Source organism: Pteropus alecto, unplaced genomic scaffold (genome assembly GCF_000325575.1).
Source record: "Pteropus alecto unplaced genomic scaffold, ASM32557v1 scaffold70, whole genome shotgun sequence".
Classification (NCBI taxonomy): Eukaryota; Metazoa; Chordata; class Mammalia; order Chiroptera; family Pteropodidae; genus Pteropus; species Pteropus alecto.
The window spans coordinates 2758583-2775234 of NW_006431912.1; the positions used below are offsets into that span (position 1 = coordinate 2758583).

General features: G+C 36.1%; 1 protein-coding gene across 1 annotated transcript in view; it reads left to right on the plus strand.

Moving 5' to 3' along the window:
• The window catches only part of ZSWIM6 (zinc finger SWIM-type containing 6), a 168556-nt gene that overhangs the window by 95506 nt on the left and 56398 nt on the right, over positions 1-16652 (plus strand). Inside the window, exon 3 of the mRNA XM_006906060.3 lies at positions 10522-10878. Within this exon, the coding sequence (XP_006906122.1) occupies positions 10522-10878 (357 nt within the window). The remainder of the gene's footprint in view (positions 1-10521; positions 10879-16652) is intronic.

The following is a 16652-nucleotide window of genomic DNA, read 5'->3' on the forward strand; positions in this document are numbered from 1 at the left end:
CCCTTTATTGTATGAGTTCTTAGATCTGTTACCATTCTGATGTGCATTCTGAATCCCCAAAAGGATGGTGCTGGATGCAACTTAATCCAGACTTGTATGACCTTAGGAGCCCCCGCCCTTTAGTGAATACTTGTTAGCATATAGAACAGAATTTGGGCATTTGATGTCTGTACTGTTCCTCTCATTTATTTCTGAATCCAACTCTGATCTGTCTTCTTTGCTATCAGTTGCCCGATAGTCTAACCACACCTCTCAAAACTGGAACTCTTGTGTTATTCGTGGCTGCCTCCCTGGAGACTTGTACATTGCCTGTTACCAAGTTTGAGGATTAGGGAAGTGGTTGTCGAGTGGTATAGCTACTCATGTTTATAATAATGGATAATGTAATGGAAAGAATACAGCCTTTTATGTGGTGAAGGCAGACAAGATGACCTGATCCATTTGTTTCATTTCATTTTTAATGGGCTTTCCTTTATGTTTTTAGGTTATTCTATATTTTACACATTTTGCATAGAAAAACTTCACCTATGGTTTTATGCAATCTGAGATTTGTTAGATTCAGTTGAGAACACATCAAAAAGATAAGCCTTAGGAATCTGTTTTAGGCAAATGGTTAAAAATTATGTAGATAAAATTTGTTTTTACTTCTTTTTTTATATTGAATTTCAGAGCTTTAAAAAATTGTCCCCACATGCCAGTGTCATATATGTGATTGTAGCTGTAGCAGTATTTATCCTTTTTCTCTCCCCATCCCTGAGCCACATAGCTTCCAAATCCTTTGAAATGACCATTGTTTCAACTTTGTAGCAGCCAGGGCAGGTAAAAAGTCTTGAGTTAAGTGAGTGTGGCAACTGCCATCCTTCATCTTATCTTGGGTAGCTCTCCATTACTGCTGCCTACCTTTATAATTTTTTAGAAATCATCTAATATAATGTATTTCCTTATTTAATACTCGAGAGAAGAAAACAAGAAATAGATACTCAGTAACTTGCCCTTCGGGCTAATGTTAGATAATGGCTGGAATGACAACCAGGGGCCGAGTCTCTCTCTTCCTTGTCTTACCTTGAGTGCTGTAAATCATCTTTTTCTTTGGAGTGTGGCTGAGCCATAAAGAGGGATGAGTGAGCATCCATTGGTTAAGGAGAGCCTGGGAGTATGGTGCTGTTGCCAGTGTAGTCTGGGCCAGTCAGTAGGACGATGACCACATTGAAGGCTGTCGGTGTTTGCACTTGGTGTGTGGTTATTACCAGGCTTCCAGAACATGCCCTGGACATCTTTTCTGTGGCAAAGTCTTTACTCAGAAAGACTTTGAGCACTGTTTCAATTTTAGTGAAAGCACTTTTTTCTTTTAGCAATTTATGTTTATTGTAGAAATTTTAGAAAAATACACTCACCACACCAAGCAAAACAAGGAAAATTAAAAATCATCTAATCACAGTACTCCAAGATGTGGGTGGGAATGTCTTATAAGTTTCATCCATATTTTGAACGGATAACTTCTTTGCTTCTCTTTTATCACTATGTACTTAGGAAAAAATCTGTCATGTATTCAAAGTATACATTCTTACCTCACTGTTCTTTTAAAAAGATACACACAGAGCATGGATGTTTTTCTTCTCAGCTGGATATCACAGCCAGGGAAATAGCAATACCTACAGCCCTGGCAGGGCTAGTGTTCTTGTCATTCTTTGAGGAGAACAGGAGTTCTGACTTCACTCTGCCTGTCAGGGCATAAATTACTAAAAACGAAAAGCTATGGGCATTTTTTCTTCCACAACAAGAACTGGTAAGTTTCCTTAGTGTTGCATCCAAGTTTCAGTTAGTCTCCAGTTCAGTGAGGAGATGGACTTGAGATATAAAAACAATTTTACATACATTGTCGTGGAAGGCAAACATTAGGGATAAAAAAGGTGTTTTTTTATTTCAGTAGAGAGAGATCATCAAAACTAGGAGTGAAAAAATTATTGAAACGAGAAGATATTTTAAGACAAAATTAAAGCTTCTAAGACCTTTTTTGGGGAATCAAATCTTTTCTGTTTGAAATCAAATCTCATTTTAAGAATGTGCTATGTAAATCAGGAATAAATGAATAAAAAATGATAGTAGTTACATTAATTTGGAAGTATGAATGTATTAGAATATAATTATAACAACAACAAACCCCTGTCCATTATTGTAATAGAAAAGCTGGTGTGCTCTTGGGAGCTTGGCATTTCCAACATCGTGCATACTCACACTAAGAGCCTAGAGTTTCAGTGTACTTGCTGGAAATACTGAGCTGCCAAGATCACGTGACATTTCTATTACAATAATGATGATAGCAGACCTTCCATAAAAGAAGTCCTTGTGGTGGTTTACATACATTGTCAAGTCTAATCCTTACAGCAGTCCTGCAAGATAAGTATTATTAATCCCTTTTTAGAGATGCGAAAATCAAGGCTGAGTTACTTGTCTATAGTCATTTAACTGAGATGTGTTGGAATTAGAAGGAACACTGATATTGGTTTAAAAGATTCTAATTCTTTCTAAAATCCTACCTCATCTTGTGTTATTCCGCATATTCTGTTGCCTCTGACTTTCTCATATAGGGTACACTTTGCCTTAGGCAAAAAAATCTGTTACTAAAATTGTTGCCAATATATTTTTTCATTAATTGAATTGTTTTGAATACACAAAGAATCTTCAATTATGAGGAATCCTACGGGACTTGTAAAGCAACCTCTTTGTAAAGGTAAATACTCTCCGATTAGTTGTTTTTTAATTCTTATATTTTAATTTAGATTTTTAGTGAAGGTTTTACTTAAAATAGGATGGTATAGCTGTATTAACAATTATAGAAATACATATTTGTTACTATAAAGTTCTTTTTTTCCCATTTTTTTCTTAATGCTCAAACCAGTTTAATATACCATACCAGACTTCTTGGAATGGGAATCATTTAGGTTACATAATAAGCTAGAAATTGTATATCTTATTTATATCACAAGTTATATATTCTTTACTGTTCTGTTTACTGTTTAATTAAACATATTCTGACTAGAAAAGGCTCCTTTAGGCTGTAATTATAATCTATGTCAGTGGTCCATGGACCAACAGCAGCAGCAGCAGCAGCAGCAGCAGCATCACTTGGGATGGAGGTGTGGGGCCCAGCAGTCTGTTATAATAAGCCCTCCAGGTGATTCTGATGCATATTCCAGCTTGAGAAGCACCAATCTGTATGTTCCACATACCAAGAATGTAAGAGGATTTGTGTGTTCTTTCATCTAACAAATGCTTCTTGAGTGTTTTCCTCCAGGACAGTCCTCTGTGACAATGATGCCATAGACCTCTGCTGTCTCTGAGAGTGTCACAGACCTCTGCTTCCAGCCTAACTCATAAGAGAGGAGTGGACTCTTAGAAATAGTCTTTTGTTAAGTATAAAGTATCCTGGGCTTGGGGCCAAAGCATTTCATCACTTGTGACTTCTACAGTGCAGGGTGGTATTGCTCTAAGAGCCCTGTGAATTCCTTCATTTGACACAGTTACAAGGGCCTGGTCTATTCTAAGAGCTATGCTGGATCCTTGGGCTATGGAGATGAAAGACAGTGTCCCTGTCTCCAAGGTTCCTAAAACCTAGTAGTGTTTACTCAAGTGTCTGATTCTGTTCATTTGCCTCATCCTTTTAAATTATTTATGTATTGATGTGAAAAGATTTATTTCTGCAAGTTTATCATTGGGATTTTGGAAAACCCATGTTCCTACCAGTCCTTCAGAGGCCTGCTTAATACAGAGTGTTCCACCACTACCTTTCAGAGAGAAGTTCAGCTTCTTGACTTGTAAAGAGAGTAGTGTGATGCTTACTCTGTAGGATGGTTGTGAGAATTAAATTCGATAGAGCCTGGGAATGAGGTAAGGCATTAGGAATCTGTTAGGGCCAAAATGCCGGGCCTCGCATTGGAATTGAGGAGTCAGGCCGGAGCTCCAGGGTATGGGTGGAGGAATTTGACTGCTGAGGCTTGCATTCTCCTCTTCTAGGTCATGCACTCTTTTTCTCTTACCTCTTGGGTCTGGTAAACAGGATTAGTCTCCAGAGTTTCTCCTTCACCCCTACTCCTAAAGCAAATAGCCAAGCATTTCTGAAGGTTGTTTTGCTGTAAGCAACAGTAGGAAATAAACTGGTGAAAGGATTTTCTGTCCTCTTCTCTATTTAGGCCTAGCCCTGGGAAGTAAGACAAAGGTGTGTAGAGGTGTTAAGAGTTGGTGTTTGGGCACTGCAGAGCTATAAACTTAATATGCACTTCAGAATTTGGGGGCGCAGGTGAAAGGCCAAGTGAGGAAGAGGAGGGAGCACTGAACTATAGGAGCAGCATTAGGGGTTATGCAGACAGGGAGCCTGGCTGATCTTTAAGGAGCCTTTAAGAAGAGTTAAGGCTGGAGCTGCTTTGCTTGTAATAGAAAATGTTGGCATTAGAGAAAGTGGAAGAAAGTGGAATTTAAAAGACTGGGGCAAAGAATTTAAATTCTTAAGCACCTTGTGGCTTTATAGTTGTACAAGTAACTCAAAGTCAACCAAACTTGTTTCCCCACCCAGAATCTGAGGCTGGGCAATGATTATTTCCCTCATTTGTGGAAAATTATTTGATGGTAATGGTGGTGGTGGGGAACCCTTATGAACTTCAGAATTTGGGATGACATAGAGTGATATGATTAAAAAAACATCCAGCACATCCCCCTTAAACTAGTGTTCCTTCTAGATGCTCATTGCAGAAAGCTAAATTAGTGGTTAAGTGTCTTTTTCAGAAATAATTTTAATTAACTGTCTAATGCCATTCATATGTAATGGTCATTCTGATCATACGGTTCCTTGTATGAGTTGGTGCAAGAGTCTACATTAATGAGAAAACAAAACCAGGACCAAACAGAATGCTACTGGAAACTCTTGGGCCCATCCAAGACACACTCCGTTAATTTTTACGTTACTTATATGATGTGCTGTAGTGTACAGTCTGGTGTTTGCATTAATTTGCCATTGTCTTTTTCTCAGATATTAATGAGGTGTAGGAATGATTCCATTCCAAATAGGCATTTTTAAGGTGGACTTAAAAATAAAGCTTTTCCTTTAAAAAATAATTTTCTGAAAGATGGAAACCACTTCATTAGTGATTACCAGCAAAATCTCCTAATGTCTTTCTATAAGCTGTTTAAGCTTAGTATTAGAAATTAGGGCTAGAGGATTTAGTTAACTAGCTCACAGGATGCAGTCTCTTTAATTTAGGATTTCCCTTTGAGAAAATGATGTAGTTGAGAAGGAATATTGTATTTTAGGTAAGTTAGTTTTTGAGTTTATTGCTTCTATCTTGGGCCCTTAACGTGTCAGTTGCTGATCTAGAAATTAAGCACAATTTGAATTAAAATGTTTTGTTTTTTAAATTGATGATTGCAACCTGGCAAGTTGGATTTTGTGTGCTGTAGTTCTACAGCATTAGGAAAGGTAAAAGTTCGGTTTTGGGGGGCAATGATTAACTCATCTATTTTACCAGAGACACGTAATAAGGTATTAGTTACTATACATTTAGCCAGTGCAGTGGATTTAGTTAACCAATGAATACTTTGTTATGAGAGTGTTAAATGTTAACACTTTTGTGTTTTTTAGACTTGGCTTTAATAACATACAGAAAAACCTCCCACAACCCTTACCACCCTTTCAACCGTAACATTACATTGCCTTGGTTTCTGCCTTTAATTTCCCCAGGGGTTCTTTTTACTTAGGAAAGGGGTAAAAGATGTATTTGTGTAAGTACTACACCAGTGCTTCTGTTAAATTCTTTTTCAACGAAGAACATGTTACTGGAGTGCCTCATGCACACGGTGCATATTTTTCTGAAAAGAATGCTCACTGAAAGCAGTAGTTTCTAGTGTGTATTTTTATTTTATGTCTACCAGTTTATTTTAGCTTAGAAATTTTCTAATGCTTTGAGTTAGTAACCGCTTTTCTGTTAACTGAGCACATATACATATATGCACAAAATGGCCCATCTTTAGAAATTTTTTATGTATTTTAAGACAGTTGTCTTTCCAGTCTGATATTATGGGTCTCCTTGTCCCTTTAAAATGCAACTAAAATCTAACCTTAGGTATGGAAATTCAGCTTTCAAGGAAGGCTTATTTTAGAATAGCAGTGAACAATTAAATATTCGCTTTCTAGAAACCATAATTAATCCTCATTAATGTGAAATTAATTTAGATGATTTGATTATGTGCTCGTGTGAGAAATTTGCCCCTTCCGTATTTCTCTGCCGAGTCTTATTAACTACTGACCTACTGAAAGATCCAAGTACAAATAATGCCGTTTCAAAGATGAGTTGGCATAGGGAGTTATTTTTTCCCTTTCTTAACAGCACATTATAATAGCAGTTCTTCATCTTTCTGCTCTCATTCTTAATTATTGATGACCTCACAGTCCTTTTGCTTATGAGAATACCTATTGATACTGTGTTCGACTTAAAGCTGAGAAAAGTTAAAATTTATATTTATTAAATAATAATAAACTTAACATAGATAACAGAACTCTATTTCTTAAAAGCCATGGTCCCCAAAGCACAAAATGTTTTAGTGAAAACAGTGGCATTGTTTTATATTTTTGAAAATCTCTGTATTGTCTTTTTGGAAGAGAGCTGGATTTTCTTACCTGTCACTATGTTCAGTCTGTTGTGATGTCACATGTCATGTAGCCTCTAGAAAACTTAATGAGAGAGAGTTTAAAAGGTCAGTAACATCTAGGTATAATTATGAAAAAGGTTTTGATCTTGGGGAATCTGTCAAAGGGTCTCAGGGACCTGGCTGTGGGTGTCCCTGGACCACACATTGAGAACCATTACATTATAACACTTTAGAGATACATATGGTGATTCAAAAAAAAACCAAAACCTATTTTCAAGTTTCTCTGTATATGAAAGTAACTCACAAAATTAACTATTTGTGTGCTGGCAGAACTTAATAGGGAAATGGGGAAAGAGCTGGATTGAGCAAAGGTGTACAAACTAGCTGAAGTTTTTTGGTTTTTTCGTCAAACAGCAATGATCATTCTAGTGTTGCCCTACTCACTGCAAACATTCTCAGTGCTCAAGCTTATTTTCCAAGTCATCTCACGAGTGAGATTGCCCCTTCCTCCAGTATTCCAGTAGCATAGAAAAAGAAAGTGTTATGGATGAAGGGAATGTATCCAACACCCCTCTCCTGCTTCTCCAGCTGGAAGGGAAGGAAAGGGAAATAAAATTTAATGAGTACTTTTACTATGTGCCAGGTGCTTTACATATGTTATTTCATTTCAATTCCAGAACAACCCTGGAGCTATTTCTAGCCACATTTTGCACATAAGTAGAGCAAAACTCAGAGAGGTTCAATAACAAGTCCAGAGCACTCAGCATTTAAGTGACAGAACCTGATCCGAATCAAAGCCTATTACCAAGGCCTATACAACACTGTGCTTTGATTTCTGCTTTGTTTTTCTTCAGTTCCTGCAGATTGATAATGTGAATGCTAACGTTTTGTTGGGTTCTGTGATGGCATGATGATAAAACAGTTTGACTGCCTAGAGAGGTTTGCTCTTATGGGAGTAACTATCTTTGACAGATTATATTTTGTAAAGTCAAATAAATATATTTGTAAGAAAAGGTTTTTTGTAATTTCTTCAGTTTTAGTTCTTTGAAAACAAAACAGTTAATTTTCTATGTTTTACCACAGAGTGGAGGATTGCCTCTTTTTGTGTCCTCATTTCTGTCATATAGGAAGCTAACTATCTCAGAAGGAGATTTTGCCTTTGTGATCCTAAAACAGTTGGTCATCAGGGTTTGTCAGAACTCTAGAAAGGCAAAATCCATCCTCAGGAACATTATTTTTGTTTCGGTCACCCAATACCTAAGAGATAAGACTGGCTGGGGATGGGGAGGAGGGGGTTGGAAGAAAGATGTCTTATAGTCCTCTAGGGATTATTGAGGGAGGAATTATTCTCCTTGCTTCTCTTGTGGGTGCTCTAATGTGATTTAAGACCCACAGAGAGTGGGTTGGTGGAATTTCAGAGCTTTCTCAAATTGGAGATCCCAAAATATCCTGAAGTAAGGCTTAATGGAATTCCTACATATTGACTCGGTATTGCATAGCCTTAAAAAGTAATGTACCAGCTGTCCCTTACGTGTGTGTATGTAATTTTCCTGTATTTAAAGTAAAGCGTCTCGTCTCTAGCAACATCAACCTAAAAGTAACAGAATAAAAAATAATAATAATAATAATACAGATAGGTCTCTCTAAGTATTAAGTCACTGTTACAAAGTTAGTCACATTAGAGGTGCAGCTGACCTGAGGGCAAGGAATATAAGAGAGGCGTCTAGCAGTATAAGAGAGGAATCATCTTGATAACTGATTGTGGAGAAAAGGCTCACTTAAAAAGTACTGCCACCTGCAGTTGTCTGTTACAGGAAGTGCTGCCCCACATGGCCACACTGACTGGTCAGCTGGTTAATGTGGCAGAATAGAAATTACAACACATAGAAATATTTTCAACAAAAATAGTTGGAATTCTTTAAAGTGTTTGGGTACATGAAAGATCATCTAGAATTACTTGGAAAATGAACATTCATGAAACTCCTTGATCTTGGATGATATCAGATTAATATTTTTATTGTAGACTTATAGCGTATCTGGTATATAATAAGGAAAGACTGCCCTTATTAGTCTTCATTTTTGAAATTTTCTTGGGCATTTACTTTTTAATGACTTTTTCTTCCTGGGAAAATACAGTTAAAATTTTTTAAAATATGATTACATTTATTATGTATCTTTAATTGTGGTTTCCCAAAAACTTCCTGACTAAAAGATCTAAAGGAGGCTGGAATATCCATTCTGAAACTCTGAAAGAAAATCAAAATTGGTAATCTCTATGGAAGAAAACCAAAAGTTACCAGTATTACAGTTCTCAAAATTTCTTGTTGTGAAGCAATAATAATAACTTGTTTTTAAGGAAATACTTTTTAAATTGATTAATTTGGTAAAAATTATTACACCACTTTTCTCTTTCTACTGTGTTGCTGAATATGAATTATCATGACAAAATTATATTACTCTGAAAGATTCCTTGTAAGTTGAGTAGTGTTTCTTCCAACTCTACAGTCTGATTATCCTCCTTTGAAGATAATAAATGGGGTTCATATGTGCCACATGTGAACTCTAGGTGTCATCTGGCTGTCTTGTCGTGTCACATCTCTGCAGCTTCATGTGCAACACTCCTCCTAGAGTTCCCACTTGGTAAAGATACTTCTCTTTGTGAATGAAGGAGAACCTGAAGAAGCAGTGACCTGCTTGACAAATTTTATTCAAGTAGCATAGATGGTGGCAGACTAAGGGGGGGAGCAAAAGGTTGTTTTGTAGCTTCAAGTTTCTGTTAGGCACTTGAAATCCTGTTGTAAATCTGTGTCCTGGAGGTCCCCAAAGGGAAGGTGGAACTAAATGGATGTGCCACAAAAAAAATTCATGATAACCTTCTCATACACACATGTAGGGAATAGGTATGCGGAGGATTTGTTCCCTGGCCAAACAGGCCAGGACTGACTGGTGGCAGTGGTGGTGGGAGGCAGTTTTCAGTTGACTGTATATAGCTTGGGCTACCCAAAGGAGAATTGTTGCCTATATGGGGTAAATGTGTCATCTCTGGACCGTTATAAGCAGTGGCCAAATGGCCATCGGTCAGGGGGATTGTGGGGGTTTTCTTTGTGGTTCTAAGTTTAAGCTACAAGGCCTCTGAGGCCTCTTGCCACTTGGTGATTTTTTTTCCCCTTGGTGGGGAGAGATTGGGGAGGGAGCGCACATGCATGTAGCTACCTAGACTGGTATGTGTGAGATTTGGTGGGTTTTGCAGTTCTACCAGCAGACACTGCTCATACATGTTGCTATACTGAGGTATATGTTATGTATGCTACAGAAAGGAGTATTCATTTTTTAAAATTTTTCTGGTCAATGCCTCTGAAAAGGGACGCCCCTCAGAGTTGCACAGTTGGTTGAAGGAGGCTAGTGGCTGCCTGGAATAAAGGAGGAGGGAAGGGAAGAGTTTGTCAAGAAGAAAGCTGAGCTGGCCTACTCTATTTTGGAAAGTTTATTTTTTAAAGGAAGAAACCCACTGATGAAGAAAACCACTGATGTAGGAGATTTTTGTCCAGTTTACCACAGATTCAGAGTAGAACAATGATGGCTCATTAGTGCTGTGATCTAAGAATTTCCTGTAGATATGGTGGTGGTATACTGCAAGAAATGTTTTCATATGACTGTAAAATACTTCAGATGTCTGTTGAATACCATTTGTTTTTTACTTATAAGGTGCAGAGGAGTGGGAAGGAGGCAGTGGGGTTCGAGTGATTCGAACATTTTTACTTGAAAATAAAAGCTGTCATATTTTTTTCTTGCCTCTGTCAATTACTATACATTTCAAAGAATTGGAGTATTTCATAGCATCTGAATGCAGAAGCTAAACTCTTCTCTCTTTCTCTCATACAGGTTTCCACTTAAGTGGCACAGTAACAGAACCTGCAATACAATCGGAGCCAGAAACCGTTTGCAACGTGGCCATCAGCTTTGATCGTTGCAAGATTACCTCAGTGACCTGCAGCTGTGGAAACAAGGACATATTTTATTGTGCCCATGTTGTGGCACTGTCTTTATACCGCATCCGCAAGCCAGATCAGGTCAAACTGCATCTTCCCATTTCAGAGACTCTCTTTCAAATGAATAGAGACCAACTACAAAAGTTTGTACAGTATTTGATCACAGTGCACCACACAGAAGTTTTGCCAACTGCTCAAAAATTAGCAGATGAAATTCTATCCCAGAATTCAGAAATCAACCAAGTTCATGGTGAGTATAGACAGTCATTCTGTAGATTTCTTCTCTGGATTCTTTTTTGTTTATAAATTCAGTTCTTCATAAAAATGAATTAAATGTGAATTAGGTTATCAACTCTTAGGTTGTGTCGTGAGAGAATTTTAGGTTGTCATGAGAGAATTTTAAGTTTAGTTTTGCATCCAAAAACATTTCTTTTGAAGTATTTCATGCATTCTACTAGATATCGAGCCTTTCATGCTCAGAAAAATTTCTTATTTGTTAAAGCTTGACTCTTATACTTTTATATTTGGTAAAATTTCATCAAATACTAGACGTTAGTTATTAGAAAACACTTATTTAATTCACCCATGTCAGCTGTTGTCAGTAAACTGACTTGTGCATGCTCAGAATTTTTTTTTTTCATTTTCTTTTAAAATTTATTTTCCAAGGCTAGAACTTCGTGACAGGATACCTTAATTTAAGAAAGTAAATTATTCTTAGAAAAATATTACAAGTTTTTTAGAGAGAATTTAGAATATGGCTATCATGTATAAGAAATCCCCAAAAGTGTTTCTTTTAAATCTTTTATACATTGAACATATTTATTTGTAAACACATTTTATCAACCATTTATTTTGTACATTGCAAATATGTTGACTCACAAGAATGTATGTGCAACTTTTCAGATATACACCCACCACCTATATCATATATTACATTAGTACAAGATAAATAATGTTAATTATAGGTTACTGTGCTTTTAAAACATTTAGACATAGTTTTTTAAATATTTAAAAATATGTTGAAGAATGTAACAGTCTTGACTAAGCCAGTCAGTCACTCAGCCCTGTTGTTGTAGGTTTTCTTCAAAGTCATTACTTGATAGAGTAAACATAGGCATTTAAGGAAAGCAGTTGGAGATCATATCTTTTAAATTGTGAGATATAACATGCAGAAAAGTGCATAAAATGTGAATGTGCAGATTCAGAAGAAGAACCAACACCCACGTCAACAATAGAACATTCCTATCACTGTCCAGTAGAAATATAATGTAAGCCATTTGTATAATTTACAATATTCTTGTAGCCTCATTAAAAAATTAATTTTAATCTAGGTTTTATTTATCTCAACATAGTCAAAATATTGATTCAACATATTCATATGAGTATCACAATATTCATAAATATCAATTCAACAAAAATATTGGTATATTTTACCTTTTTTAAGTCTTTGAAATATTAAGTCTTTGAATCTGGTGTCTGTTTTACACTTAAAGCACATCTCAAATCACACTAGAGCCGCAAAGTGCTCAATAGCCATATGTGTGGGTATTGGTTTGAATAGTGCTGTGAGCATTCTTTTATAAGTCTCTTGGTGCCGTAGATATTTTTCACATGGTTTTTATGTCAGAGGAAAATCCACATAGCCATATTTCTTCTAGTGTTTCCCATATCAGACTTGGCTTTATTAAAGTAACTATCATAGGGTATGTAAAGCATTTTACTAGGTAGAGTCCACCAGTGTTAAATAACAGGATTATAAACAACTCTGTCATGGAAGTACCTCGGACCTACCAAAAGCACATGCACTCAAGAACTTTTTTAAGTAGATTTTCGGCTCTGTCATGTCTTATCTGTCTCAACCTTGTTGCCTTGTGAAAATTCAAGCCAGCTCACAATCTTTACAGAGATTTCTCAGGAGCCTGTTTGTGGCTTCTTACTAACTTGTTCATTGGTGGCAAAAGAATAGGATATACCATTTCTTCCAACTTCTATGTATTCTCTTTTTTTCCTTCTTTGTTTCTTAATTCATGTAACCTAGGAGCACCACTTTGTTTTCTAAGTTTTAGTTTAACTAGAGGTCCACATCAACATTCATTTTTGTTCAGCATTTGTCTTGATTTGAAGAATAGCAGCCCTCAAAGTTTCTTATCCAAAAGCTTTTAATAAAATCTATTTCTGTGTTGAAATGTGGGACTGAGGAAATAATGTAAAGTTGGATGCAGAATGTGTTTATATAATATTATATTTCTTTCACAGCTTCTAAAATTGGAGGAAAACTATATCTAAGAAAGTATCAAGGACAGAATTCAGGTTAGCTTTAGCCTCAATGTGATTTTCAGATAACTTTTGTATGAGGATAGCTTCACACGAGCAGTGAACTTGAGCAGTTTATCCCGCCAGCTTTCTCTCCACTTAATTTATTATCAGATTTGCTCCCAGCCTGGAAATGGGCCAATTACACGAACTGCCTTCCTGCCTTCCATTCTATTGTGACAATTGGTAAAGAAGAAGAAGATAGGAAGCAAGCCATGACTTTAAATGATGAAATGGGAAATCTGCTCCCTGGAGGGTCTCATTTTAGCTGTTAGATTGATGACTTAGTAGGGGGTGGAATTAAAAATGTTTTCGGTTATTTGACTACGTGGTCCCACCTGCTTCCAAACATCTGTACATACAGCATTTTTTAACCTGTTTTTAAAGCAGTACTTTTTTGTATGGTTTTGTGGGTATAGTTTTTCTTGAAGAAAGATATCTTGAATGTGAATATTGAGAAGGGTTAATTTTTCTCTTAAGGAAAAGCATCACTTTTTGCTAGATAAATAACAGGATAGGATTTAGATTTGATTCTCTTAGTAGACATCTTAAAGACATCTTAAACCTCATCTAATGAGATTTAGCTTATTCAAATTCTTTTTAGAAGAAGGTCGTAATTTATAAGTAAATGCACACTATGTTGGTTTTTCCTTTTCCTAGTGAACTTATTCTAATGCTTCTTAAAATTCTATTTTCGATTATTTTGAAATATTTTTTAAATAATTTTATATTTAGGAATTAAAAGCTTCTTCAAGTCTATTTTAGGCACATTGTTCCTCATAATTTCCTTGTAAGTTAGGCATTGCAAATTTGTAATTGCAATAGTGTCTAGATGAAGAAATTGAGAATGGATTCGTGACTTATCCAAGGTCACAGATTCAACAAAGGTAGTTGGAATATAGATTTAGTCATCATAACAATTCCTTGTCAGTAGACTTTATTTTACATTCCATTGTTTTTTATAAAATTTCCCACACAATTTTGATTAGAGTATAAAATTAACCATTGTATGCTAAATAGTGGCTGTAAGTTAATGTTAATGGCCCTCCAAAGAGATCGCCAGTTATAGTTCTGCATTTTTTAATCAAAATTGTTTACTCTTCATTTTATATTCTAATAAAACTTTCTGTCTTCCATGTTCTTTAAAAGAGGTTGGTGTTTTGCTAAGTCCTTATCTAGAAATTTACTGATTTTTAAGTGCTAACTCACTCTCTTAGTTAATTCAGCTCAGCCTTTTCTGGTTTTTATACTTCCTATTAAAGGAGATGTATTATAGATTGGTGAATTGTGGTATAGGGACAGAACATTGAACTTGAAATTTGGGGCCTAGAGTCCAGTATTGTCTCTATTACCTATGTGACCTTAGGTGAGACTCATTTTTTCTCATTTAAAATGCTCATTATCTTCTCTAACAGTGTCAGAAGAACTTTAATGATATAATGTATACGTGTATAATAATAGTAATAATAAAATAACTGAGTTCATCTCCTGTTGGGGTTTCTGTAAGTACACATTGTTAAGAAGAAAGAAGAAACCAATTTGGGGATGGACGATGTTAAAGTTGAAAGTCAGCTTGCTTTTCTCTGACTTTCTGTCACATATTTCCTGTTCTTCTACTTTCTCTCTTGTACTCTTCTTTAAGTGACCTTTTTATGGGCTAGCATATAACTGGGTAGACTACAACAAAGAGGGACAGACTGAGAGGAAGCTGTGACATTGGTCCTAACTTGGAACAGAGGGAAAGGGGGGTCATTTTAGTGGCTCTTTTACTGCCAGAGCCTAACCAATCCCAGAAGTAGGCTAGACTCATTCCTCACTTGACTGCCATGTGCCCAGAGATACCATCTCAGTCAGCTGGATGTAGAAGGGATGTATTCAAATGTCAGATGGGTTTGACACATGACGTCTAAGATCTCTTCTGCCTCTGATTCTGTGACTCTCTGATGGTGATATTTCTGCAGAAGACCCAGAAGGCACGTAGGATCCATACTGCAAAGGTGTACCTCCTATACTTCTGCCCAGGTGTGCACATGTGTGTTCTTTGATCAGACATTTCAGTTTGTTTGAGTATGGTTCTTATAAAACCAACACCATAAATTCCATTCATGCTTGCCTGCCCTGCTTAACTTAGCTTCCAAATGCCTCTGTGTCCCTCTGTGTCTTATATATCAGTCTATTCATGCTCCCCTAGATATTACCAAATAAGCAAACCTACTCAGCAATCCCATGTTCACTGTGTAGCTTGTGTTTACTTTATTGTAAACTCCATCAGAGCTGGAACTGTGATCTGTGTATCTCGGTAGCCTCCCTAAGGACAATGCGTAAAAAGTAACACAAACAATATGTTAAACAAAAGGTAATATTGTTATTTTTTCATTTCATTTTGTTCTTAGTAGGAACTTGGAGATTTTTATACACATACATGTTCCAAACCTAGCAGTGACAGTTGGAGTCGTTCGATGTCACATTTTTCTTCTTTTTGCTTCCCTGTAGATGGTCATGTTCATTGTAATTGGGCTTGCATTAGCAATCAGTTTTTGCAAATATTTTAAGGAGATAATTTGGTTATTAAAAGCATATCTTTTCTATTATAGAACATTCTGGCATTGACAGTTGATTAAACAAAGGTGTGCTCTACTGGTGGTCAATTTAATTAGCAAATACATTCTATAGGAGGGAATTAAAGTTGCTTTAAATGTTATCTCAGAGTACATAGTGTGAAACTTAAAAGAAAATTGAAAAAATAAGACTGTTGGAAAGATTTACAGCAGTATAGAAGTGAACACAAAAAGACAAGTCCTCATTGGCGCCCCACCCCCAGTGGCCTTCTCCTTTAGTCTCCGTAGCCCCTTTTTCTCTCAAGGCAACCACTGCTGGGTGTGGCTTATATTCCTTGAGGCAGTTTTCTTTTTGTAACTTTTAAAAAACAAGTTAGAAAACTTTTTCCTGCAGTTTGCTTTTTTCTCTTAATATATCATAAATATCTTTTTACATTAATACAAATAGGACAAGTAGATCTATTACTGTTTTAAATGTTTTATAGTATTCCACAGTATGGATATATTTAACCATTAAGCTACTGAATGATTTTGAAGTTGTTTCCATTTTTTTCCTACTATATGCAGCGCTACTGCGACCTCTTTGCGTGTGTGTGTGTATTTGTGCAAGTAATTTTGAATAATAGATTCTTAGTAGTAGAAATGCCAGAATAAGTGGTATATGCATTTTGAGTTTTGTAATTACCGCCAAATTTTCCTCCAAAAATTACCAGTTTTGCTCCTAAGTTTTAGCTAAAACTTGATGTTTTCATAATATGATTTAAATGTTTTTTTTTAATTGATGGAATATATGATCACACACAGGTGATACTATTTTTTTCCTTCATGGGAAAAAATATTTCACTTTACCAAAAAAGAAATAATCTTAGAACTTATGTCACTTAATTTGGAGGAATCACATTTTTCTAACTTGAGTTATTTGTTAGCGTAATGCAGAGACAGCCAAGTTATTTTTTAGCCCAGTACCCTTTATCTTTTTATTTTCACCTCCAAATCTTGCCTTCCTTCACACTCTAGTCAGCGTTGACACAGTCTCAGCTTTTATAATTTATAAAAGATTCTACCCGCTGTCAGCAGTTTCCTCACTATCTCTCTCTTAACTGACACTAAGTCTCTTCATGTTGGCTAGATGAGTTTATTATTCCCATCTTCC